Raw genomic sequence first — 25,850 nt, 5'->3', positions numbered from 1 at the left:
TTAGTCAAGGAGGTGGGTTTTGCAGGATTAATAGGAGTTTGCCAAACAGGCTAGAGGAAGCAAACCTCTTTGAGCCTCAGTTTCCTCATCTGCAAAAGGGAGCCAATTTCATCTCCTTCACAAAGTGGACTAGAGGATGAAATGAGATGACTTGTGCCATGTGCCCATCATAAGACTTGGTACAAAGCAAGCTCTCAATGAATCTTAGCCATGGATGGGAAGGCAGAAGTTGCTGCAGCTTGGAATCCATGTTCTCTACATGTGAGTCCTCTCTGGCCAGCCCAGAAAGGATGCATTGGCCAGTGGGTGCGGGGGATACAGAACTCTCATGGGGGGAATGGGCCTGGAGGGGGCAATCCCGTGTGAGCTCTTCCTTTCTCCAGCCAAGAGGGCAGCGGGCTGGTTCTCCAGGAATTTGAGGTCTTGGCATACAACAACGCAGCACCAAGATTACCATACGGGACACTATCCCTACAAAGGCTTTTGTTTGCTTGTTTTGTTTCATTCATTTAAATTTATCAAGCGCCTGTGGTACCAGGCCCTGTACTCATGACACCTGTGTTCGTGTGAGGACCAGATGGGAGGACAGGTATGGGATGCTGCTCGGTGGCAGGCATGGGAAGATTCTTGTATTTGTCAGCTCCCTCTGCTATTAAGACGCCTGCTTGCCACCCGCATTCAGCCAGGTCCAGGCCAATGTAACACCCTTCCCAGGGCTGGCCTGGGCTTCTCATTAACTCAGACAGGGCCCACTGAGAAGTCAGGGGGCCTTGTCATCACAGCCCTGGTCCCCACTCTCACCGAGCCTGACCTGTGTCTGAAGCCGGGACCAGCTGGACCCCAGGACAGGGCTGTTGGGAGCTGGTGATGGTGACATACTACCGACCCCCACCTGCCCGCCCACACAAAGGACGTGGGGCCCTACCTGGGCCCCTTCCAGGGCATGACCTTTGCCCACATCCTGCCATGTTCCTCTCACTTCTGATGACTCAGCCCTAGTGGTTTTCTCTGCTGGGAATTTCCCTGCTCTGGACCCGAGGTGAAATGGGGCCTGTCGCCTTGATCAGAAAGAGCACGGAACCTGGTCAGCGGCCTGGCTCCCCTTCCGGCTCTGAGCACTCATGCTCCCTGCCCCTAAAGCCTAGTTAACACGCTCAGTTTCAGAGCGCCCAGAGCGGGTCCTCCTGCCTCTCTCCCAGCCCCTCCCTTGCGGCTCTGTGGTGGTGTGTGTCCTCACCACCACCCCCGCCCGACCCCGTGAGCCTCTGAACACCTGGGGATCAACAAAAAGAAATATGCCATCCATCTGCACCCCCAGGCCCTAGCACAGGCTGTGCAAGCATAGAAAGGAGGCGAAGCCATGCCCCATCGTGAGGGAATGTCACCGTCGCCATCTCGCTGCCATCCCCACCAGCCTCACCGTTCCATTGTTGCTGTTATTATTATACCGTCAGAGATATGTCCTAATTTTAGGGTGGTGGGTAGGTTTTCATCAATGAGTTTTACCTGGCTAAAAGCATTCTAACAACAAAAAGTGACGGGAGGCCACACATGGATCAATGATGAGAGTGACCGGGTCCCCAGGGCCATGTAGAGATAGAAGCCCAGGGCTTTGTCATGACCACAGGGCTGGGGACTGCTCAGGTGGGCCTGGCCTCAGGCTGCTTCTGTCTTGCCCAGCATCCTCCGCTTTTCAGGGCCGGGAGCAAGTGCAGATAATGACACTGAAACAGCAGCTCTCAGGGCTGGGGAAAAGGGGCCCTGGCAGGGCCAGTCTCTGCACCCCTGTCCCCAGGATGTGGTGTGAGATCTGTATGGCATCCTGAGTTTCCATGTGAGCTCATTGCAGTGAAGGCTCCACAGCAACAACAGCAGCGAGGAAACCCCTGGTCAGGTCCTGCTTCCTCATTTTGCAAAGGAGGAAACTGAGGCACAGAGAGGGGTGGGGGCTTGTTCCCAGTTTCAGGGCCTGTCAGCGTGGCAGCCTGAGAGCCAAAGAAGGGACAAAGGGGCGGGAGGCACCAAGCCTCTGGAGGAGGGAGCATGTGTCGGAGCTCCGCGGCAGACAGGAGTCGACTCTGCAGCTGCGTGTGAGCCTGGGGCCGTTTCCTGCCTCTAGGAGCCTCAGTCTCTGAGTCTAGGAAAGGCAGTGGCATTGGCACCCGCTCTAGCATTCATGGCATCACACTCGGCCTCGCTGCTCAGGAGCAGGTGGGGGAGAAGGAAGGTGGGAGGTGATGACCGTGGTGCAGCAGGTGAAGGGGGCTGGCATCCTTCCCGTCTCTCTCTGCTCCCTCCCTTTCCCTGTGCCCCGGCCTGGCTGAGGGTGTCCACAAAATCTGCCGGGCCTCAGGGTCACAGTTCCAGCACCTCCGTGGCCCACAGGATGCTGGTCACCTGTAGCAACACCCTTCCCAATCCCGCAGGGGACTCCGCAGAGGGGCGCAGGAGACCAGGCCGGGTCCGCTGGGGTGTCTGTTGCACCAGGGTCCCCAACCCGCTGGAAGATGGGCCAGCATGCCCTGTTCCCATTCCAGCTCCAACCAATCCAGATCTGTGCAGTGGCCACCTCCCCTCCTTTCACCCCTCCTGTCCTCACAACAGCCCAGTGGGGTGGGAAAAACTGAGACTCAGAGAGACGAAATAATGATGCAATGAATGGTGGACACGTGTGGAGCCCTGTGCCTGGCCCTCTGGTAAGCACTTTACACCATTCACGCATTCAGGCCTCACCAGACTAAGTCCCAGAGAAGATGCACCTGTTTGAGGTCACACAGCCAGGGAGTGCCAGAGCCTGGATTTGAACCCGTGTCACTCTGACTCCAAGCCCTGACTCCGATGAACTTCTTCGCGCATCCTTTTGCTCTACCCTTTGTACTGCTTGTTCCCGACCCTGGGACAGCAGGACCCTCTAAGGAGGAGCCAGTGAGGTGAGGGTGGGAGCACAGACCTGGCTTGGCGCCCCAGCTGTGCTCTCCTAGCCCCCCACCCCGGTGAATCTCTTGTCCATCCCTGTGGGGACCCAGCCTGGCCCGCCCTGGGACCGAGCCCCTTTCATCCTGGGACCTGCTGCTGACTGCTCCTCACATCCTCCTGGGTGAAGAATGTCACCTTGCTTCATATCTGCCTCCTGCGTGGCTGCTGGGGAGGGGGACCTTCGGGGGTGGGGTGAGGTTAACCTCATTGTTGTCTTATATGGTCATTTAAATCTCCCAGGGCTTCCTCCAAGGGCCAAAAATAATCTGGAGGCACAGCAGCTGTGTCCAGCGCACAGGGAGGACCCGGCCATCTGCTTTGGTTCAGAGCCCTGTGTCTGTCTGTCAGTCTCTCCCCCTCGCTCTCCCTCCATCCTCGTTCCTGCCTCCGGCCATGACCCGCTTCTCATATGCAGAGTATTTTTCCCTCTTTCACTCCTGCCCTGCACCCTCCAGGTCCGCTGTGTCTCCTGAGAGCGCCACGACCGCAGCCCGCAAGGGCCTGTTCCAGGAGGTTATGCAGAAATACAACCGCAGCAAGTCCTTCCAGCTGGCGTAAGTGCCCCCCCCCACGACCCCCCAGACCATCCAAGCTCATTCTCCTCTAAACTGGGGTTGGGGTGCAGGGATGGGAAGCAGTCCCACAGCCCCCAGGAAGAGGGGTACTCTGGAGGGACTCCAAGGAACAACCCTCCCAGGTGTGTCCCCCTGAGACCCAGCAGCTCCTGCTGAGCTGGGCTTGGTGGTCGCAGGCTCCATCCTCTAGGAACTGCCAGCCAGGCTGAGCTTGTGATTAACCCCTCAGTTCCCCCAGAATGGGCCCTGCGTGCTGGAGTAGCCCCGTAGGGCTCTGAACCTGGGGACCCAGCGAGAGGGGGACTGGGGAGACGGCTCTAGTACTCCAGGGGCTCAGAGCTGAGGCCGATGAGTCAGCCCCCCATTCTGCCTCGCTTTCCCACATGCCATCACCGTGGGTCTATCTGAGCACACCCACGACGCCCACACCCACAAGTTTTGGTTTGCTTCGTTGCCTTTATTTATTAAGTGCCAGGTGCTAAAACCAAAAGATAACCGAGCTGCAGGAAAGGCTCTGTTTGCCTGGCACCAGGGTGCTGGGCTAGGTGAGTCCTTAGAAAGTAGCTCTGTGCTGTTTCCTTCTCTGCTCGACCCCAGAAGCAGCTAAAAACAAAAAAGCGGTCCCATCGCTGGAGCCCCTATTTCCTTGATCGGTTACATTGTGGGGAGGAGACAATTGGCCTATGTTTTGTTTCTTCTTCCCAGCCCTTTTCAAGCCCTGCCACCCCTCTCTTCCTTGGCGCTGCAGGTAGGATTTTGACAGTCTGGAAAAGCGAAACCAGGTTCTGGTCTCAGCGCTGTTGCCACTTCCTGTGAGACTGCCTGTGAGTCGCTGACCCTCACTTAGTCTCCGTTCTCCGTAGAGAAGGTTGGAGAGGACAGAGTGGCCTCCAGGGTCCTGTCCAGCTCCTCGGTCTCTGATGGTCTGATACCCGCAGCAGTTCCCCCCAGCCCTGGGGCGGGCACTTTGGCTGAGCTCGTACAGAAGCTGGCGGTGTGTGTGTCTGAGCACTCCAGGGTCCTTGCACCACAGCTGGACGAGGCCCAAGCTGAGCGGTGCGTCCTAAGAATGTTCTCATGACACCGCACACCCGCCAAAGCCACAAGAACAGCCAGCCCTCCTCCCTTCCACTTCAGCCGGGTCCCACAGGAGACCTTCTGGGAGAGACAGGACACCTACCCCACTGGGGCTTTTCCTGACACCAACCGGGGCTGCTCTGGGCCGCTCGTGAGCGGAACTCATCAAGGTGGCAGTGATGGCGTTGATGGGGACTTCAGGGCTTATCTGGTCAGTTACCCATCGTCCTTGCTGGGTCTGTCCTTAACCGGTATCTGTGCTCTGAAGCTATTAATAACCAGAGAGGCTGAGAGTCAGGAGGAAGTGCTGCTCATGCTGGAGGGGGGAGCAGCTGGGAGGGTAAAGGGGCTGGCCCTGGAGACACTCTGGGCCTATCGTGGCCACTGACAGGGATGACGGCCTTGGGACAAGGCCTGCCTCCGGTCTCACCTCCTCCATCAGGGAAATGGGACCACTTACGCAGCTCTTTCCCCAAGAGTGGACCCACAGCAGTCTGTTGTCCTCACTGACTCTCCAAGGATGGGGGAAGCCAGCTCAGTGCATGAATGAATGAATGAATGAACGAACGAACAAACGAAGTGCTTGGATGAGCCAAGCTAAGAAGTTATCTTTCATATTAGCCCTGAAATCTTTTTGATATTCAGAAGTTTTAAATTGTGAAGGTGTCAAACGTATTAATCCTTCAGGTACTTAAATCTTTCAGCAGCTGAAAGTTCTAGAGGTGAGGAGAAGGGTCCGGAGAAAGGAAAGGGGTTGGGAAGACCCCAGAGAGGTGCTCACTGTACAGACTCCCCCTCTGAAGGGTCTGCGCCTTTGTCTTAGTGCAAACAGGCCCCGAAGGTGGAGGTGCTTGGTAAACTCTGGAGTGCTATGTTCAGGGAAGGAGTTTAATTATCACTAAAACCTCCAGGGGGTCAGTTATCCATCCCTTTGGGGGGCCGACACTGGAAGCCCGAATCCTCCTGGTAGAAATGGTCTTGGTATAGCAGATGCAGCCACTGAAAGCTGCAGGGACAGAGGGGTCCCCTGATTCTCTTCTGGCCACCAAGGAGCTCTTTAAAAGGGATCCTTGGTTTCCATCTGTGGAAGTGAATGAGCCGGCCATGTTTCTAGTGGAGTTTCCCAGTGTGGTACCCAACTTGGAGATAAAGGCATGGGAATACTCCAGGCCCAGGGATGCTCACAGGGGGACGGAACACTGGCAAAGCCCGATCCAGAGCCCTCACCTTTATCTTCTTAGGCCAGTGCGTCCTCCAAACGCTCAGAGGAAGCCATTGCAAAGACTGTGTTGAAAGAGATATAAATACAATCCCCAAAGACACAAGCAAAACTCTAACAGGGAAGAGGCTGTCTTTTTGGAAATAGAAGGGATGAAGGAGTGAAATAATTGTCAGGGTTCTTAAATTCTGAATCCTTCCTCTCTCCCTCCCTTCCTTTCATATTTTCTCTCTCTCTCTCTCTCTTTCAAGCCGCAAGTATTTATTAAGTACTTATTATGGACCAGCCACTGAGCTGTGCCGTGGGAACCAAATCATAAGGGATAAAAGAAAGACACGGGCCCTGTGGTCTTGGAGCTCAGAGTCCAGTGGGGGAGACAGACAGTGGGCAAACAATCAAAGACATGTAAAAGCCAGTGGTTAGCTGAGGGCTTAGGACCGGAGGCAGGGAGAGGCTGACCCAGTCACAGGCAGGCTGAGGAAGCCGTGACAGGGCTGAGAGTCAGAGAGGCCAAGGTCAGGGCCGAGGTCAGGGCAGAGTTTCCAGGGCACACCCATGTGGGTTAGGAAAAATTATTCTCCTTATTGAGAGGACACGGCTGCAGGGGCTGAGCACCTGTCCCAGAGTAGCAGGGCCAAGCAGGACTGTGCGATCCCACAGCCAGCCCCACTCCTGGTCACCAGCACGCCCTGCTTTCCTTCTGGGAGAAAGGCCACCTGGCCCTGCCTCTGCCTGCCCCAGTCCGGAGGAATGACCTGCCCCTTGCTCTTATAGGCCCGTGGACCCTGTGCTAAAGGCCATCAAGGAAGGCGATGAAGAGGCCTTGAAGGCGATGATCAAGGCGGGGAAGAACCTCGCAGAGCCCAACAAGGAGGGCTGGCTGCCGCTGCACGAGGCGGCCTACTACGGCCAGCTGAGCTGCCTGAAGACATTGCACCAAGGTGAGGCGCTGGGCTCTGTGCGCAGCCACAGGTGGGGACGGACGCACGGGCAGGGGCACTCTCCTTGCGGAGCTTTGCCTCACCACCACCATGGTGAAAGGGGCAAGGCAAAGCTACCACCCCGCTCGCAGAGTTAAAGTCATCAAGTGGGAAGCAAGGAAGTGCTTGGGGAAGCAAGCCATCCCGCCAGCGCTGCCCCGCCCATCCCGCCACCTCTCCAGGCCTCCCAGGACAGGAGGGCCGAATTCCTAGAAAAGGAATGAGGGAAGGCTGACTTGTGGGAGAGCCACTGCCAGTTTGTTCGAGAATGTTCCAGGGGCTGATTTGGTGTGGAAAATACCGCAGCTGTGCCTGGGCCCTGCCAAGGCCGTCTCCAGCAGCTGTGACACTCTGGGCAAATCATGCCTCCTCTCTGAGCCTCGGCTCTCCCCCAGGCCAGATGTGGATGGGGAACACCTGCAGGCAGGAGTTACCTCTGCTCTCAAGAAGCATGGACCCCAGGCAGCCCACCACACTCCAGGGCAGGAGCGACTACATGAGACGGACTTCTGGCAGTGGCTGGTGGGAGTGTAAGGGAAGGACAGGGCCATTCAGAGAAGGAGGGGGTTCAACCAGGGGAGGCTTCCCAGAGGAGGTGGCATCTGAGCTGGATTAATATGACCGGGAAGCTGAAACAGCCCTGTGAAAGTGACTGAATCCAAGGCCAGGGCAGTGTGGCAGTGTGGATGGTAAATTCAGGTGGAGGCCACTCACATCTGTCCCTGGAACTGGGAGGAAATTGGGACCACCCCTGTGTTGGAGGGGGAGGTGGGTATCTTCCTCCTTTTGAATTTCCTGGTCTATCCTCCCCAGCATACCCGGCAATCATTGACCAGCGCACCCTGCAGGAGGAAACGGCCCTTTACCTGGCGACATGCAGGGGACACCTGGACTGCCTCCAATCCCTGCTCCAGGCTGGGGCTGAGCCCGACATCTCCAACAAGGCCCGAGAGACACCACTCTACAAAGGTGAGCCCACTGGGGTGGGCTTCCCCGAGGGAGGGTCCAGAAACTAGGTGGGCAATGGGGAGGATTGCTTGCAAATTGTACAACTCCCCAAGGGGGTCTACTTTGATGATGCAGCCTCCTTTAGATGTATAACTTCCATAGTTGAACCATTCATTCATGTACATATTCAGTCAACATTTCCCAAGTCCTCCCATGGGCCAGGCGTGCTGAGAGCCCTGAGATGAAAAGATACGGTCCGTGTCCATGTGCTCTCCCCATCTGGTGGGCGTCGATTCGCAGATGATGTAATAGTTAGCTACTGGCATTGAAGAGCTTGGCACAAGGCACCTGGGAACATTGGGGAGGGGCCCTGATGTGGAAGAGGGCATCCGCAGGAGGGGGTCCCAGAGCTGAGCCTGAATGGGAGGGATTTACCAGCTGGACAAGCAAGGGGAACAGCATAGGCAAAAGCAAAGAGGCGTGAGAGGGAATTTGTACCTCCAGGATGTTCGAGAAAAGGAAACACTCCTGGCTTACCCAATACATCATCCAAGGACATTCACTGGCTGCCCTGGCAGTACCCAGGGTCAAAATCCGAATACTCATGACAGTTGGTATTTATTGAGTGCTTACTAACTCTGTTCTTTTTTCTAACCCTCATATCCATCCACGTACGAGGTAGGCGATGCTAGTATCCCATTTTACAGATGAAGCCGTAAGGCACAGAGAACTGACATGAGGCAGTCAGGATCACACAGCCAGCAAGGGCAGATCTGGGATCTAAACTCCGCGAGCTGGATGTCAGCACCACACTCTGAACTACTCCACGATCAAGTGTTTAGTTCATGCCTATACGCTTAAGCAATCAGCTTTGGGGCTTGCCAAAATGATAGGAACTTTACACGTTGAAAAACTACAGAAATCTCCAACTTTCCCTGTGTCTGGTATCCAGCACCTGGAACATTCCATAGGCAGCAGGAGCCAGGTCCACTGCAGACCTGTGGTGGAAGTGTCTTGCCTAGAACTCATGTCCCCTGGGCACTGGAGCCATCACCTGGAGCCTCAGCTGACCCAGAGAGAGCGCCCAATGTGCTGGGTGACTCACAGCTGAAGCCTGGGCCCTTGTCCTGCATGAGCTCCACGATGTGCCAAGCTCCACCCTAGAGCCTTCGTATGCTACCTCTCTCCACCCTCCCACGGCATCCTCTCGGGAAGGTTCCATTATCTGTGCTTTACAGGTGAGGAAACCAAGCCTGGGGTCCTGTTTGAAGCACTACACAGGCAGCCCCCCTTCCTTCTCACCACCCCCTCTGACTGACTCAGAGAAGCTTCTAGGGACGGTTAATTTGGACAAGTGCCCAGCCTCCCTGGTAGAAGCTCTGCCAGCGCTAAGGCTGCGTTTAGGGCCCACTGCAAGATGAGGCTTATAAGCGACGTCTGAGCAGACTCAGAAGACAGATTTTAGCCCAAATTAAGTGAGTAGCTTTTGAGGAAGTGTTTTGATCAGGACGATGGCACTGCCCTCCTCCTCCCGTTCTGGCTCGTGGAGGACCGAAGCAGGTAACACTGGAAAGGGAGATGAGGTAGGGGCATTCCAGAACCTTCCAGGGGACAGAGACTCCAGAACGGACTACCTGGATTTGAATCCCAGTTCTGCCACTTACTATGTGTGTGACCTTGGGCAAGTCACTTAACTTCTCTGTGCCCCATTTCTCTCATCTGTGAAAGGGAATAACACTACATCCTTTAAGGGTGGTTGGGAGAACTAAATTAGTTAATTATGCAAAGTGCTTAGAATAGAGTGCCTGGCACATAACCAGTGCCAGACACATATCAGCAAATATTAATTCTCATTCGTATTACTATTACTTTTAGTTGTATATCCTAGGTTTATGCAGAGACTGAAACTTAGTGCAGATCCAGTAGATATTTGTTGAGTGAATCCACTTACGGCTGATGAGTGAATGGGTAGATGGACAAACGAATGAATGAAGTCTTGGCTGGCCAGCTCCCGCCGGGGCCCTGCTGACCATCTTGCTTCTCCCTGGGCACAGCCTGTGAGCGCAAGAACGTGGAGGCGGTGAGGATTCTGGTGCAGTACAACGCGGACACGAACCACCGCTGTAACCGAGGCTGGACGGCTCTGCACGAGTCTGTTGCTCGCAATGACCTGGAGGTCATGGAGATCCTGGTGAGCAGAGGTGCTAAGGTGGAAGCCAAGAATGCCTATGGCATCACCCCCTTGTTCGTGGCCGCCCAGAGTGGGCAGCTGGAGGCACTGAGGTTCCTGACCAAACACGGTGAGTGCTAGGGTCCCTGGGTCATGGAGTTCCCAAGGGGCACAGCTGGGAAGGACCTCAGAGACCAACTCTAAGGGAAGGCAAGTTTAGGGGTCCTCTACGGATATACTCTGACTGAGTGATGCTATCTTCCGGGAGTACTGTGTTGAGAAGGATTCTGAGGCTGTGTCTAGGCTCAGCCGGAAATGTGTTGAGCTCCACAAGTGATCCCCGCAATTAGGCACAAACTTGGAGTGGGGTGGCACACGTGCTGTACATTAGCCATCTCTAACCTAGCCCAACAACCTCATTTTACAAATGAAGAATCTGAGGCCCAGAAAGAGGAAGGGACTTATCTATCTATAATCACGTAGCAAATTAGTGATAGAACTAGCCAGAATCTTAGTCTCCTGACACCCTAACCGCTTCTCTTCTATCACGGCCAGAAGGAACTTCAGACAACATTTAGGTCACCTCCTCACTTTATAGGTGATGAAACCAAGGACCAGAATAGGAAAATGACTTGTCCAAGGTCTCACGGAAAATTAGAACTGGGATTTGAACCCTGGTCTTTGCACTCCTTGCCTCTGAAAAATCTTTGTTCACTTAATGGGACAAAATAAAATAATATTGCCTGAACTATCATGTCCCAGTAACAGAAGACTCCAAGACTTTGGCCGACATTCTTTTGGTTAAAGAGTATTATATTCTGATCTACCCCAAGAACACTTTTGATTTCCTTTCTCTCTCCATGGGAAGTGACCCTTCCACTTGAGCAACAGAGAACCCAGAGGTAAGCCAGACGCTGGGGCTGAGTTGGAATAATTTGTTGAGGACCCACTGTGTGCCAGGCACTGCACTAGGCATGAGCACAAGAAGCCAGTGGGGTTTCCTCCACAGCCCTAGGAGCTAGGGAGTGTCCTCATGCCATTTTGTAGATGAGGAGACCGAGGCTCGCAGAGGTTAAATGATTGGTCACAGTCAGAGCCTGGACTCCGACTGCGTCCATCTGACTCCAAACTGCATGCTCTTCACACCCCGCCACCCCGCCCCAGGCCTCGAGAATTTCCATCCTGGGGCTTGGCCTGGATAGCATCCACCTACTCAGCACGTGCCCGAGCAGTTGGGAAAACAGACCCAGGGCAGTTCCTTGCCGCTGGGGACATATCTGGGCTGACCAGCCTGAGGACAGAGGGGCACAGGGAGGGTCCTGGGAGCCAGGAAAGGAGGCTGGGCAAAGGGCGGGGTGCTCAGCAGACAGGCGAGGGGAACTGGCTAACGCTAGACATCTGCCCAGCTCTCCCGCTGAAGCCCTGAGTCAGGGTCTGTTCCCGTTGTGGGCTGAGTCCACTTGCAAATGCAAATATTTTTCTTGTGTGAGCAGGCGGCTCTGCCTGAGGCCGGCGGGGTCCAGGCTTCCAGGGAGCCTGACTCTGAGAGCTCGGCAGTGTCAGAGCCGCTGGCCAAGTCTCCCTCGGGGTGGAGGCAGAACCAGCCTCTGCGCCCCGGCCCCTCCATCCTGGAGAACTCGCATTTGCTGAGCAGCCCCTCTGTGCCAGCCACCTGGTGGGGAGGTTGTCTTAGTTCACAGAATACCACAGACTGGGTGGTTTACGGACAACCAAGGTTTATCTCTCACAGTTTTGGAGTCTGGGAAGTCCAAGATCAAGGTGCCGGTGGATCCAGTGTCCCATGAGAGCCTGTCCCAACTTCCTAGGCAGCCAACTTCTCTCTGTGTCCTCACATGGTGGAGGGGTGAGGGAGTTCTCTGTGGTCTCTTTTATGACGGCACTAATCCCATTCATGAGGGCTCCACCCTCATAACCTAATCACCCCCCAAATGCTCCCCCTTCTAACAGCATCACACTGGGGATTACGTTTCGTAAGAGTTTTCAGGGGACATGAGTGTTTCAGTCTATAGCTGATATTTGCTTACATTGCCTTATTTACTCCTTGCAGTTGAGTAGGTACTATTATTCCCGGTCAACAGATGAGAAAACTGAGGCTCCTAAAGGCTGCCCAAGGCCACAGAGCTTGTAAAGCATGAAACAGAAACTTCAACTTGTTCTTGTCTGGCATGAAAGCCTGTGCTCTTTCCGCTAGACCAGAAATCAGTCATCAAAAATTTTAAATTACAAGAAAGCTTGTGATAAGCTGGATGCCCAGAGAGAGGGGATCTGTGGTTAACAGATGCTCTTGATTTCAGCCCTGACTGACATTTCACTGCCGTCTCAGTTCTATTTCCTTCCGGAATAGGGAGGGACTGGGAACAGGCTGCACCGCTCTTTGCAGAGAAACCCCTGCATTCTCTCCATCACCACCAGGAGACGGAGAAGGCATAGGGGACTGGGCTCACGGGAGACTGTCACCAGGCTGGATTCCTCCCTCCTGCAGCACGGTGTAGTGTTTCCTTCAGAGGAGACAAGAAGTAATTCCTCCCTTATTCCTTGAAATGGAAGGCAGGGAAGAGCAAATCCCAGTGAATACAATTATTAGGGTTTTCTGTACGAGGAGGCTCTGTGCCCTCCTAGAGCTGTGAGGGCCTTCCTCAGGGCAGGATATGGATCCCTTTAGGTGGAATGAGTGTTGAGAGCATGGTCTCTGCCATCTGACCATCTGTCAAGGCTTCTGCCATCGGATCATCGGGGTTCAAGTTTGGGCTCTTCCCTTATGGGCTGGGGGTTCTGGGGCCAGTTGCAGAGGTTCGTCGTCCTTGTCTGTGACGTGGAGATAAAGTTGTTGCTGATTGCATGGGGTTACAATATGCTGCGGACTCAAAGAGATAGCATAGGTAAGGCACAGCGTCTGGCACAGAGCAAGTGCTCAGTAAATCCCAGCATCGTTGTGGCAGCTCAGGATGGCAGACAGCGGGTCTCAATGTAGCAGAAAGGAGCTGGAGGTCCTCTGGGTGATCCAATGTATCACAGTGGTTAGGGCAGCAGCGGTCAGCCCGAGGTGGGCGTTACATCAAGGACAGTGACCGCCCTGATCACTCACCCATCCGCCTCTCCTTTGCCAGGTGCTGAGATCAACACACAGGCCAGCGACCACGCATCTGCCCTCTACGAGGCCTGCAAGAACGAGCACGAGAAGGTGGTGGAGTTCCTGCTGTCGCAGGGTGCCGACGCCAACAAGGCCAACAAGGATGGCATACTCCCGCTGCACATCGCTTCCAAGAAGGGCAACTACAGGTCAGCCCAGGCCCCGCCCCCGCCCCCTGAGGCTCCTCCCCGCCCCGCCCATTCCTCTGAATGCCCCGCCCACGGGGGTAGGGAGGCCCAGGAGAGGTCAGAGCCCAGGCCACGTTTTAGGTGGAAAAGAGGAAGACCCCTCAGCAGTCGGCAAGCTAGAGTGAATGCTTACAACACCAGGAACAATAATAATAGCCAACACCTATGTGGCACTTTCCAGCACTTTACATTAGAAATGTGTTCAATCCTTTTAACAGCTGTACTTTTCATAATTCTTTTAACAGATCTACTGAGGTAGATACGATTATTTTCATTTTTTCTCAAATGAGGAAGCTAAGACAGAGAGGTTGAGCAACTTGCCCAAGGTCACTCAGCTTGCAAATGACAGGAACTCACCTGTTCCAAACGTCACATCTACTGGATTCCACACAGAAAGCCAGATATGAGTCTGGACTAGTGGATATTTCTGTTGGGGATGCAAAGATAACCTCTTAGGCAGTTAGCAGGCATACAGGGGATACCTACAATAATACAAATAGTACCATTGATACTAGCTAGTTTTTCTTAAGCACTTACTGTGCGCTAGGTACTTTGAGTGAGATGAGAGAAGTTTAAGTTTTCAGGGAGCAATCTGGTGGGACGGAAGATGCGCGCGCACACACGCACACACACAAATTCATGACAAATGAAAGAGCATGAAGAGCTGAGGTCCGTGGTGGTCCTAGAGACTAGCATGGGCTGGAAGCAGAGGAGTGCTAGAGCTGGCTTGTACAGCTCCTGTGAGCTGATTGGTCACATTGGTAGCCTGAAAATGGCCATGATGAGAGTATTTACACCATGGAAATTAATGATTGTTAGAAATCAGAGGCCCCTCCTCCCCTCAGAGAGCAAGTTGTTAAACCTCCACCTGCACCACCACTAGCTGGAGGGTCAGGGAAGACTCGCCTAGGAGGTGCCCGTGGAGGATGCACAGGGCCCAGTAATTTCCATTCGACCAGTGTTCCCCAAACTTTGAGCATTCACAGACATTCTTCCTGATTTTAGATATCTGTACCCTCACTTCTTAGTATTTTCCTTTCAAGACGTTATTATTTTCAATGAATTTATTTTCAAAAGGGAACGTTTATCACACTATTAAATTGTTAAAATGATCAAGTTACAATTAATACAAAAACCTTCTCACCTAAAATCCCATCTCGTGTACCCCAGACGACACACTTTGGGAAATGCAGCCCTGTCCTCAGCAGGGAGAAGATCGTGTGTGCTGGAGGGTGTGGGTGGTCTCCACTAAGGCAGAGGGAAATGGGGGTGGAGAATGGAGTGGAGACACAAGGAGACAGAGCTGACTCTCAGGGGCCCCAGGCCCTGCTCTGTAGGTACCCGCACAAATGACCATCCAAGGATGCCCTCCCCGCTCCATGCCCCATACAGGCACAGAGGAGACCCCGCCTTCTCTGGACCAAGTAGCTGGCCGTGAGGCAGACATATCTGGGTTTGAATGCCTCCTGAGGCCCTGGGGAGCTTGCTTAACCTTCCTGAGCCTCAATTCCCTCTTGTGTGAAACGGGAGGTAGGTTGCACTGCCTTGGGGGCTGTTGCGGGGACTAGTGAAATGGACATACGCGGCTATAGAATGGAAATAAAGCCCTCAGCAGAGCACCTAGCACACAGTAGGTGCTCACTGGGTCTGCATTCTCTCTTATGTAGGGAGGGGACATTCCATACTTTTTCAGTGAAATCAATGAAGGGATGAAAGCAACTTAAGTCAGGCAGAGGTGGTGGGCAAGATAGCATCTTGCTCTTCAGCTCCAGAAAGATCCAGCATCAGTCAACAAACATGGATTCTCTTAACCTGACTCCAGAGAGATCCCGAGGGAAGGAGACAGAAGGGCTGACCCTTGAAACCTCCCGGTACGCTGGCTCCCCATACTTGCCTGTACAGCACAGTCACTCTGGGCTATTTTTTTTTTCTTTTTTTTTTTTTTATGGTACGCGGGCCTCTCACTGTTGTGGCCTCTCCCGTTGCGGAGCACAGGCTCCGGACGTGCAGGCTCAGCGGCCATGGCTCGCGGGCCCAGCCGCTCCACGGCATGTGGGATCTTCCCGGACCGGGGCACGAACCCGCGTCCCCTGCATCGGCAGGCGGACTCTCAACCACTGCGCCACCAGGGAAGCCCTCTGGGCTATTTTTTAAATGGCACATCCCAGACACACGGAACCAGAATCTCCAGGAGAGAAGGAGCCCAAGTCTCTATCACTGAAAAGCTCTGGGTCAACCAGCCCAGCCAGACCTCTGGGGGGGAACATTGATCTAATCCAAGCCTGATTTTGCAGAGGAGAGACCCGAGGACAGAGATGGGAAGTGGTTTGCCAGACAGTGGCCGAGCTGGGACTGTCACTTGGCATCCTCCAGTCACGCCCAATGCCTTCAGGTGGAACTAGATGTCAGCAGTCTGGCCCCAGCTGGTGGGGAGTTTGAAAGAGCACTGGGTGTGGCTAAGGATGGCCAGGGAGAAAGGCTGGGCCTCTCTGGAACCACCAACGTGAATGGCTTATGCTCTCCCAGAGTCTCCTGCTTTGGACTCGTGCTGACTCCCAAAGCCATTTCCCTGGTTATTCACCCTCCATTCTCAGACCTCAGTTCCCTCTCGACCCCAAGACTGAGGGGGCCAGGCCACCTTTTGACGGCTGCCCTACACAGGGGTAAAGCCGATTCCCAGCAGCTCCTGCCACCTGGCAGGACCCGCGGCCAGGCAAGCCCCCAGTGCTGCACTCACTCCCTGGGCATGTGGCATGTGGCCCTCTCCACGCTGTCGTCCCTTGGCTGCTTGGGGATTTGATGTGAATTTCCCTAAGCCTTCCGCACCCACCACCTGCCAGGACGCCCCGCCTGTCCGTAGCATGGAAGGTGGCTCCAGCATCTGGGCTCGGTGCTCGCCAGATGGTGTCTTCAGCACTTTTAACTGGAGGGCGTGACCTTTGGGCGTGGCTGAGAAAGGAGCCCCCAAGACCCCAAAGTCTTAGGCACCTCCAAGACACACTTCTTCTTTCTTTTTTTATAAATTTATTCATCTTTTTTTAGTTTTGGCTGCGTTGGGTTTTCATTGCTGCACATGGGCTTTCTCTAGTTGTGGCGAGCGGGGGCTACTCTTTGTTGCGGTGGCTTCTCTTGTTGCGGAGCACGGGCTCTAGGCGCACGGGGTCAGTAGTTGTGGCACACAGGCTCAGTAGTTGTGGCGCACAGACTTAGTTGCTCCGTGGCATGTGGGATCTTCCCGGACCAGGGCTCGAACCTGTGTCCCCTGCATTGGCAGGCAGATTCTTAACCACTGCGCCACCAGGGAAGCCCCAAGACACACCTTTTCTTATTTTTCATTTCCAGTTTAGCAAAGACACCTTATGAGATTAAAACTCAGCACCAAAGATAGACTTATTAAGAAGTAGTATTAGACAAGAGCAGATGGTGCAGGATCCCTTTAAACTGAATTTAGAATAGCACTGAAACCACTGGTTCTCAACCTTGGCTACACACTGGAACCCTGGGGAACTCTTAAAACCCTGAGGCTTGGGCGCCGCCCTTAGAGATATCGCTGTAAGCAATCTGGGTTGGGGCTAGGGCTGCAGGATTCCTAAAAGCCCTCAGCTGATTTTACCAGGCAACCCAGGGGAGAACCAATGTGTAGTTTGTGGCTGACATATAATACTGACGTGTATTTTGGGCCTTCCCTAATTTTTAAATATCCTTTCTCTTTTATTTCTAATTTATATTACCTTTGCAAGCCACTTAAAACTCTTTCTGGGAAAGGCAGAAAGAGAACATTTAATACATTAAATTAAAATGCATTTTTCAACACATTCATAAGCAAGTTAGCATGCCCGTTAATTAAAAGGGAAACTGAGGCTCAGAGCTCAAGGCCTCCCAGAAAATAAGAGGACAGGCCCCTTTCTCTAACCCCATCCACTCCAGGAAACTGGTTTACTGCTTGTACCTTCTGGAGGAAAATGAAGGTTTGCAGCAAAGTTTCTCAAGGCGTGATGCATAGATCACCCACCTCAGATTCCGGGGCCCCTCCCCAGACCTGCTGCATTTTCAGCATTCCCTCAGGGATTCTGAGTTGCACAGGGATTGAGAGCACGCAGTTTGTATCCTCAGCAGGCTCCACTGTCTCTCCGGGGACCCAGAGACCCCTAGGCTTGCTTGTTCATCCAGCAGGTGGCACAGAGTGGCAGTGGGCCTGTTTTTCCTCCTTCGTGGAGGACCTGCTCCTCTGCTCCAGCTCCCCGGGGAAGAGCTGCAGACTTTCCCCCAGAGGGATCCCTCGTGGGCAGGAGTCCCACTGTGCCCTCGGGAACACCCTCAGGCAGATTCTCCACTGGTGGAGCCTTTGCTGGCTCCGTAAGGGCTCAGAAAAGAGGTAATCCTCCCTCAACACACACACACACACACACACACACACACACACACACACACACGCACGCACACACACACGTACACACACACTGCCAGGTTGACACAGTGCTACCAGTGGTATTGGGAGCAGAGCCATTTGTGGGCAGCTGGTTCCCTTGTGAAAGTCAAGTCCATGGTCAAATTTATACTGAATGCTGGCAGAGGTCACACCACCGTGACCCGGTGACCCAGGAGGCTGAGCTGGAGGGTGCAGCTTCCATGCTGGGGAAAGGAGAAGAGAGGGACAGGGAACTAGGCCTCCCAGACACCAAAGTTTCTGCCAGGCAATGAGTACGTTTGTTCTCTTCTTAAGGTGCATTTTGAGCACCTGTGGTCCCAGGACCTGCCCATGGGAGAAATGGGAATGTCCCAGTCTGTCTTGTGGGGTCTCCCCATCGTCCTCCTGCCCTCCTCCCACCAACTGGTCTGTGGGAGAGAAGTGATGACATGCAGTGGGGCGACCAACACTCCCCAGGCCTAGGGGGACTGGGGCATCATGGAAAGGCCTGGTCTTGGGCATTCTGACGCCTGCATTCTGCCCTGGCTTTGCCATCCACCTCCAGTCCAACCTCCACCTCCCACGCCACACCCAGGTCTCAGTTTCACCCTCTGTAAAATGGGAGGCTGGACACACTGATCTCCAGACCAGCATTACAATTACTCTCAGCTTGGCCAAGTCCTTCAGAAGCGTACAACAATTAGATAATTTCACTGTGTTATTTTCTGGGACTCTAGGCAACGTCCAGTCACGTTCCCACATTTCTGCCATTTTCCCTTGGTTCGGCAAAGGACCAGTGGAGACCAGCTGCAACCTGCCAGAGATACCAGCCCATCTGGCCAGTGGCCCCAGGCAGCCCCTTTCGCTGTTTTTCCCGTGCTTGGGCATGTTACGGCTGTTAGGGAGCATTTGTTGGCGATGGCTGTGGTCCAGGCTGAGGCCCCGGCCCCCGCCTTTGACCAGCACCTCAACAGAGCGAGGTCAGGCCTCCTGAGCCTGCACAAATAGAAATTAGGAGGCAATTAGCCCCCCTGGGTGTGTGAATTTCCTTTTGAGGTTTGAGAGGCAGATTTTAAGCAAACACAGCGTCACTAACCATAATAATACTTTCCACTGAGATCCTAAGGGGAGGTCCCTGGCATCACATTTCTAAGAAGCCAGAAGCCCCAGGAGCCCAAGTGCCAGGAGGCAAAGAGGTGTGGGAATGGGCCTGGTGGCGCCTGCTTGCCCTGCCATGGCCACTTCCTTGGAGCCCACACAAGGTCACCTGTCAGCCGGGAATGTGTGGGTTAGGGGCTGTAATCACGTCAGTGGCAAGAGCTTGGCAGGTGGCAGGGGTCTAGGGGAAGACAGCAAATACAAGGGGTCAGGATTCCTGGGGTCAAGCCCCAGAACTGCTTTATGGCCCTCGATCAGTCACTTCATCCCTCCAAGCCCCGCCTGTTACAAAGAAGGCCACAGACCCACTCTGGCTACCTCCACAGCCTGCAGGGAAGATAAAATGGGGCAGGCAAGTAATGTGTTGTGAAGAATGTAAAACCCTGTGACATAGCAGCTCTCTCCTGACTGCCACACAAGAAGCAGAGGAGTGGTTAAGAGTGCGCTCCTCACTCCAGGGGAAATCAGACTAGCTGGGTTCCAATCCTGGCTCCATCACCTACTGGCTGTGTGTCCCTGGGCTTCTCTTTGCTCATCTGTAAATGAGGTTAATGCTAGTACACATCTCATAGGGCTGTTGGGAGGATGTAACAGATTAGCGTAGGTTAAGGGCTGAGAATAGTGCCTGATTCATCAGAGGAGAGCAGAGTCAGGGCTGGCAGCAATCTCCAGCCTCAGCCACAGCTGATCAACCCTCTCCGAGCCACAGGCAGGGCAGAGAGCCTGGGAGAGGCTAGAGTCAGCCTTCAGGGGAAGAGGCTTTGAGACTCCCAGGACCGGGGAGGCGACCTCATGGTCACTGAGGGCTAACTGGGGTCTGGGGCAGGAGTGGCTGGGGCCAGACAGATTTGTCCCCTCCTGTCCCCCAGGACCTGGTGGACCCACCAAGGCCTCAGGGCAGCAAGACAGAGATGCAGGACAGCTCAGCCCTGGAGTCAGAGGAGGGTACAAATCCTGGTTTGTGTTTCCCGATGTATGGCCTGGGCAAGCCCCCTAACCGCTCTGAACATTGAGTTTTCTCATCTGGATTAAAGGGAATGACGAGACATACTTTGTGGGGTGTTGTAAAGAGTAAACCGAATAGCGTTTGTAAAGCCTTTGGATGTCTCCTGGCACACAGTGAGCCCTTGGATACGGCTGTCCCTGCCCGCCCACGCCCACCCACACCCCCAGCCTACCCAGGCAGGGCAGGGTCTAGCTCCATGCTTCACGATGTGGCTCTACTGCCTCCTGAAGATAGTAGCCCAGACAGTCATTAGGTTTGGGGGCCTTCTAATCAATTCCTTCAGATAATTGAGCTGGGAATGGGCAACACTCCTTAGCCTGAAATAAGTCGGCAAGAGATTCTTGAAACCACAGGCCAGTCTGGCTGAGGTTTTTAAGGACTCAGACTTTGGAGGCTAAGGGTTGTGAGTTTGAAGCCCAGCTCCACTCATTACTGGCTCTGTGATTTTGATAAGGTGGTGGAAGCTCTCTGAGCCTCAAGTGTCCTTATCTGTAAAGCAGACCCATTCTCCCCCAAGTGGTAATTGTGAGAACGGCTGTCTCCGCGGCGCCCCCTGCTGGTGGGTCCGTGCCTCCTCACTCAGTGGTTGCGAGTGGCCGAGCCTGGCCCCTCCGCTTCCACCGGGCGCGGGTCCGGCCCAGAGGTGCTGGCCGCCACGTGACCCGCGCGTGCCCGCCCCGCCCGCAGGATCGTGCAGATGTTGCTGCCGGTGACCAGCCGCACGCGCGTGCGCCGTAGCGGCATCAGCCCGCTGCACCTGGCCGCCGAGCGCAACAACGACGAGGTGCTCGAGGCTCTGCTGAGCGCGCGCTTCGACGTGAACGCGCCCCTGGCGCCCGAGCGCGCGCGCCTCTACGAGGACCGGCGCAGCTCGGCGCTGTACTTCGCGGTGGTAAACAACAACGTGTACGCCACCGAGCTGCTGCTGCTCGCCGGCGCCGACCCCAACCGCGACGTCATCAACCCCCTGCTGGTGGCCATCCGCCACGGCTGCCTGCGCACCATGCAGCTGCTGCTGGACCACGGCGCCAACATCGACGCCTACATCGCCACGCACCCCACCGCCTTCCCCGCCACCATCATGTTCTCCATGAAGTGCCTGTCGCTGCTCAAGTTCCTCATGGACCTCGGCTGCAACGGCGAGCCCTGCTTCTCGTGCCTGTACGGCAACGGCCCGCACCCGCCCGCCCCGTCGTCCTCCAACAGGTTCAACAACGCGCCCGGCTCGAACAAGGCGCCAGGCGTCGTCCAGGTAGGAAGGCGCGTCTGGGGGAGTGCGGCCAGGGCCAGTGCGCTCCGGAGACTGGGGGGACTAGTGGTTCACTCGCTCCCGAGGCTGTGTGCACCGGAGGTGGGGTGGAATACACTAGGGAGGCAGCAGAAGATGATGGTTAGCAGGATTTGGAGGCAGTGTGGACTCATGGTCAGTGCACTTTGGAGGGAGTGTAAGCTAGTATTCAGCGCTCTTCGGAGGCAGCAGAACCCGGTGTTAGCATGCTTTAGAGGCAGCAGAACTTAGTGGTTCACGTGAACGATTAAGTCCTTTCTTTGGTCTGCTGTTTTTGGGGAAGGAACAGTGGAGCAGGGGATTGGTGAGGAACTCTGCAAAACTGAGGGGTTCATCACCCCCAGCAAACCTACACCTGGAACATGAGGTTGATTGACCAGGATCCGGGTGGAGGTGAGAGCAGGCTGGTACAAGGTCAGGTGAGGTGCAGAAAGTCAATGACCCCAGCGGCAAGACCTGTCCATGGTGATGACTTAAATAAGCCAGAATGTAAAATGAAAAGGAAATTAGAAACACCCTCCTCTTGGAGATATTAACAATGGCTAATGGCCATCACTTATGGGCTATCCTCTGTGTGCAGAGAAGTTTATGTTTATATTACCTTAATTCTCATAGAAAAAAAAAACCCTTGAAGTTGGTGTCATATACCCATTTTCTAGACAAGGACGTTGAGGCTTAGGGAGGTGACGTGACTTGCCCAAGTTGCCCCCCTCCCGCTTTTGGCAGCAGTAGGCCTGTGTTGATGAGAGAGGGGTGTGGATGTGGAGAACTGGAATCTACCCTGGGCATGCCCAGTGTCTGTCCTCAGACGTGTCCCCTGCCCTCACTGGCCACAGGTTCCCACCTGTAGGATGAGCTTGTCGAGGCAGTGCCCTTGGTCCTGGGTGTCCCAGCACTGGTGTGTGCTCCCTTTCAGTTCTGCGAGATCCTGTCTGCCCCGGAGGTGAGCCGCTGGGCAGGGCCCATCATCGACGTCCTCCTGGACTACGTGGGCAACGTGCAGCTCTGCTCCCGGCTGAAGGAGCACATTGACAGCTTCGAGGACTGGGCTGTCATCAAGGAGAAAGCAGGTAGGGGCTGTCACTGCTGCGGCCGGCAGCTCACCCTGCCTGACTCAGGCCGGGACTCGGGGCCTGTGACTGTTACTGACATTTGATGAGCACCTTCTCGTGCCAGGCTCTGTGCTGCGTGTCACATCCAGTGGCTCCGTGATTCCTCGTTTTGTAAGTGAGGAGCCTGACCCTCAGACTGTCACTGGCGAGCGTCTCACCACTAGTTAGTGGCAGAGCTGGGCTTCAAACCCAGGTTTGATCGACCCCAACATCCCGCCACTAAATCTCTCTAGGATGCTTTAAACAAAAACTCCGGCTCCCCGCGGGGTATCAGGACCTTTAGAGTAAGTCGCCCAGGATTATGGGCCGCTGGGAAGCAGTGTGGTGGGGTGGAGGAGGGAGTTAATGGGCTAGGGCATCTCAACTGCAAAGTGCACACGAAGCACCTGAGCATCTTGTTTAAAAATGCAGAGTCTGCCTCAGCAGGTCTGGGGCGGGGCCTAAAAGTCTGCATTTCAACATGCTCCCGGGTGGTGCCGGTGCTGTCAGGTTACCGGTCTAGGGGCCAGGCCCCCGGAGCTCTGGAACCAGGGGTTTGCTGGGCGACCGTGGGCAGGACTCCCCTCTGGACCTCAGTATCCCTGTCTGAACAAAGCAGGTTGGCAGGCTCAATGTCCAGCCCCACCCAGCTCTGCCAGCTTGGGGTGTTTGCAGGGCCGGGCGTGTACCTGGCACAGTGAGGGGGCTTTGGCTGCGGTCCAGCAGCTGTGTGCTGTGCAGATGGAGCAGCCTAGCTGAGTCAGGCCAAGAATTCCTGTAAGAAATTACGGGCAGGTGAGGCGTCAGAGCCAGTTGAACTGGGTGCTGCAGCCGATACTGAGGAGATGCCTGACCCGAGGCAATCCAGCTGCCCCAGGGCTTTCTCTGGCGCTAGAGGGCACAGTCCTGTCTCTGACCAAGTGCTTGTCAATCACGTAGGACAGAGGCTGACCCACAGAAAGTTATTATTATCCCACCATTGCTGCTGCTGTCCCCAGGTGAAGACGCTGCCTCATTACCTGTCCAGTTGTCCCACAGCCCAGTGCCCCAACTCTTGACTTGCCAGGTTCTCCTTGATCCCTGTGCCCCTTTGAACCCACACTTGCCGTAGGATTTTCCATTTGCACAAATACCTGGGAGCTCTTGAATTGAGGCCCTTAATAAAATTACTGGGCTGGCGATAGTGGGGAGTAGGAGGGGGCGGAGGACGGGGGGAGGGTGGGATGGACTTGCACACTCACTGGGAACTCTAGATGCTCAATAAACAAACGTTCCTTGAATTAATGAATAATTGGTTGCCATCACCGTGACTGGCCACTAGAGGCCACTAGAGAATAGAGCGGTCCTTGCTTAGATGTCGTCCCACCTCTCACTGTCCCCTCCTCAAGCCCTGCCTGGGAAGGGTAATTTCCAACTAAACTGTGTCCATGGAAAAAAATCTGCTGAACCCTTTAGTGTGCTACAAACATTTATTAACAGGAAGAACAAATAGTTCTTAACCAATACTTCTTCCGGTTACTTTAAAGCCCACCCTCCATCTGCGAAACACTTTCCCACGTGCGTTTTCATTTAATGCTGTGACGTTGACATCAGAGACTCCAAAGCCAGCCAGGATACCAGCCCTGGTGGCCCTGTGTCCTTTGCCTACGCAGTGGCCTTTTGCCTTCCCACAAGCTCAGACTTCACTCAGCAGAGAGCGGGGCTGAGCATCCCAGAGGGCAGCGGAAGTGTCAGCAGGGCCGTGATGGGGCAGCTAGTGAGACAGCCCTGCAGCTGGCTGGGCTCCCCCCCTCCCCCCACATTCCTACTGCACCCTGATCTTCCCTGAGTGGCGGTGGCCTCTTTGGCTTGGCACCGCTACTTCCGCTGCCTGGAATGCCCTGCCTCCCTCCCTCCCTCACCTGGCAGATTCCTACCCACCCATCGGGACCCTGCTCAGATACGCCATCTGGTGTGGAAGCCTTTCCCCAAAGCTCCTGAGTGGGTACCCCTGCATCTCTGGCCCGAGCATGGGGCCAGCCACAGTGAAGGCGTCAGCATGTGTTTGTTGAATGAATGAATGGCATTCTTTGATTCAGCAAATACCTACCCTGTTCCCAGGGCTGAAATGAATTACTAGATGCATCAGGCCCTGCTCTTACCTCTCTCTCCCGTTCCCCCCGCCCCCCAGCTGTGAAAACTCCACTGAATGAGGTATCCCGGGGGCCTCCTGGAGGAGGCAGCCCGGTAGGATTCTGGGACCTGCTGGAAGCTGCCCAGTCCCTGCCCCTTGACCCTGACTTCTCTGCACCCTCCAGAGCCCAGAGCTGAATTCCATGCATGGGGGCACTTAAGAGGTCATACTTGCTAAGGCTGTGGGGAGGGGCGGGCTCTGGGCTGGTGTGTAGAGAAGGGGGCACAGGACAAAGGAAATGCCAGTTCTAGTCCCAGGTGTGATCCCCGCTAAGCCCTCACCTGTAAAATGGGTTTGGTACCTGCCCTACTACTTCCCCGGGCTGTGCAGACGGATGAGGGGTGACGTCTTTTCAGTTTCAGGGGCCGGGGTTATGGCGCGTGGGGGTAGTCCAGGCACCCGCTCTCTTAGCCAGCTCCGTGGGTTGGCTACTTCCCACAAGCCAGGGTCACAGACGCAAACCCTCTGCCGCTTGCAAACGGCGAATCAGCATCTCTCTCTCCTTTTTCCAGAACCTCCAAGACCCCTGGCTCACCTTTGCCGGCTGCAAGTTCGAAAAGCCATTGGGAAATACCGTATAAAACTCTTGGACACGTTGCCACTCCCAGGCAGGCTGATTAGATACCTGAAATATGAGCACACCCAGTAACCGGGGCACGTGGAGAAGGAGTGGTTCCCCAGACTGTTTCACTGGGCGTCAGGGCAGCAGTGGTCCCAAATCCAAGGGGGCCTGGTGGCAGACGAGGCTGTGGGCTGCCTCCGCCTCAGCTGGGGCAGCGCCGCGATCTCACCGGCCTCCGGGCCAGGGCTTTGCCCAGAGCAGAGGACAGAATGTGTCACGTTGCAGAAGAACCATGTTTGTTTTCAAATGGACAAGGAGATCCCCGACCTGCTCTGCCATCAGGGATGGCAGAAGGCTCCATTCCTGGGGCCAGGAGATGGGACCAGGGCAGGACTTGGGGTGGTCTGGGGAAGGCAGGGGCCAGCAGGGAAGCCCTGGCGCCGCCTCTGGGCTGTGGCTGGAGAGCTTTTGGGGGTGAGTCTGTCTTTCCCAGACAGCCTTGCTGCAGAGTGTCCCTGTGCCCCTCCCCCTTTGCTCTGGGAAACTCTCCACTTGACTCTGAGCTCTCTCCCCAAAGGTGTGGCCCAGGGGAGTGGGGTGGGGAGACCTCGGTCCCAGAGGGCTTCCTTAGGTACAATAAATGTTGCACAGATGGTGCCCTGCCCGGTGAAGTCCCTTTCGCCAGACCCCTCCGGGGCCTCAGGTCCTTAGCCCAGCTCCTGGCAGGAGTGGGGGAGGAGCAGGTGCTGGGACAGGGCACGTGGACCCCTGATAGTGTCACTTTGGTTTGGGCTTCCGAAAGGCCCAAGGGAATGTGTCCTTCATTCACCAGAAGAGACCTGACAGCCCCAGGAGAGGGGACAGCGTCCTGCCCTGTGGT

General features: G+C 55.0%; 1 protein-coding gene across 4 annotated transcripts in view; it reads left to right on the top strand.

Moving 5' to 3' along the window:
- Positions 1-25,627, top strand: part of ASB2 (ankyrin repeat and SOCS box containing 2) — a 48,097-nt gene extending 22,470 nt beyond the window's left edge. For 2 of the 4 annotated variants that reach the window (XM_033419303.2, XM_004262362.3), the window contains 8 exons: positions 3,432-3,530; positions 6,622-6,788; positions 7,641-7,796; positions 9,830-10,075; positions 13,074-13,245; positions 20,544-21,108; positions 22,061-22,214; positions 24,921-25,627. In XM_033419303.2, coding sequence (XP_033275194.1) covers positions 3,432-3,530; positions 6,622-6,788; positions 7,641-7,796; positions 9,830-10,075; positions 13,074-13,245; positions 20,544-21,108; positions 22,061-22,214; positions 24,921-25,057 — 1,696 coding nt within the window. In that variant the 3' untranslated portion in view covers positions 25,058-25,627. Of the gene's footprint in view, positions 1-2,766; positions 2,931-3,431; positions 3,531-3,991; positions 4,840-6,621; positions 6,789-7,640; positions 7,797-9,829; positions 10,076-13,073; positions 13,246-20,543; positions 21,109-22,060; positions 22,215-24,920 lie in introns of those variants that run through there. The other 2 variants (XM_033419311.2, XM_033419316.2) reach the window with 2 other exon arrangements.
- The last annotated feature ends 223 nt before the right edge of the window (positions 25,628-25,850 follow it).

Source organism: Orcinus orca, chromosome 2 (assembly GCF_937001465.1).
Source record: "Orcinus orca chromosome 2, mOrcOrc1.1, whole genome shotgun sequence".
NCBI lineage: Eukaryota > Metazoa > Chordata > Mammalia > Artiodactyla > Delphinidae > Orcinus > Orcinus orca.
This window is presented reverse-complemented; position numbering and strand designations above follow the sequence as displayed.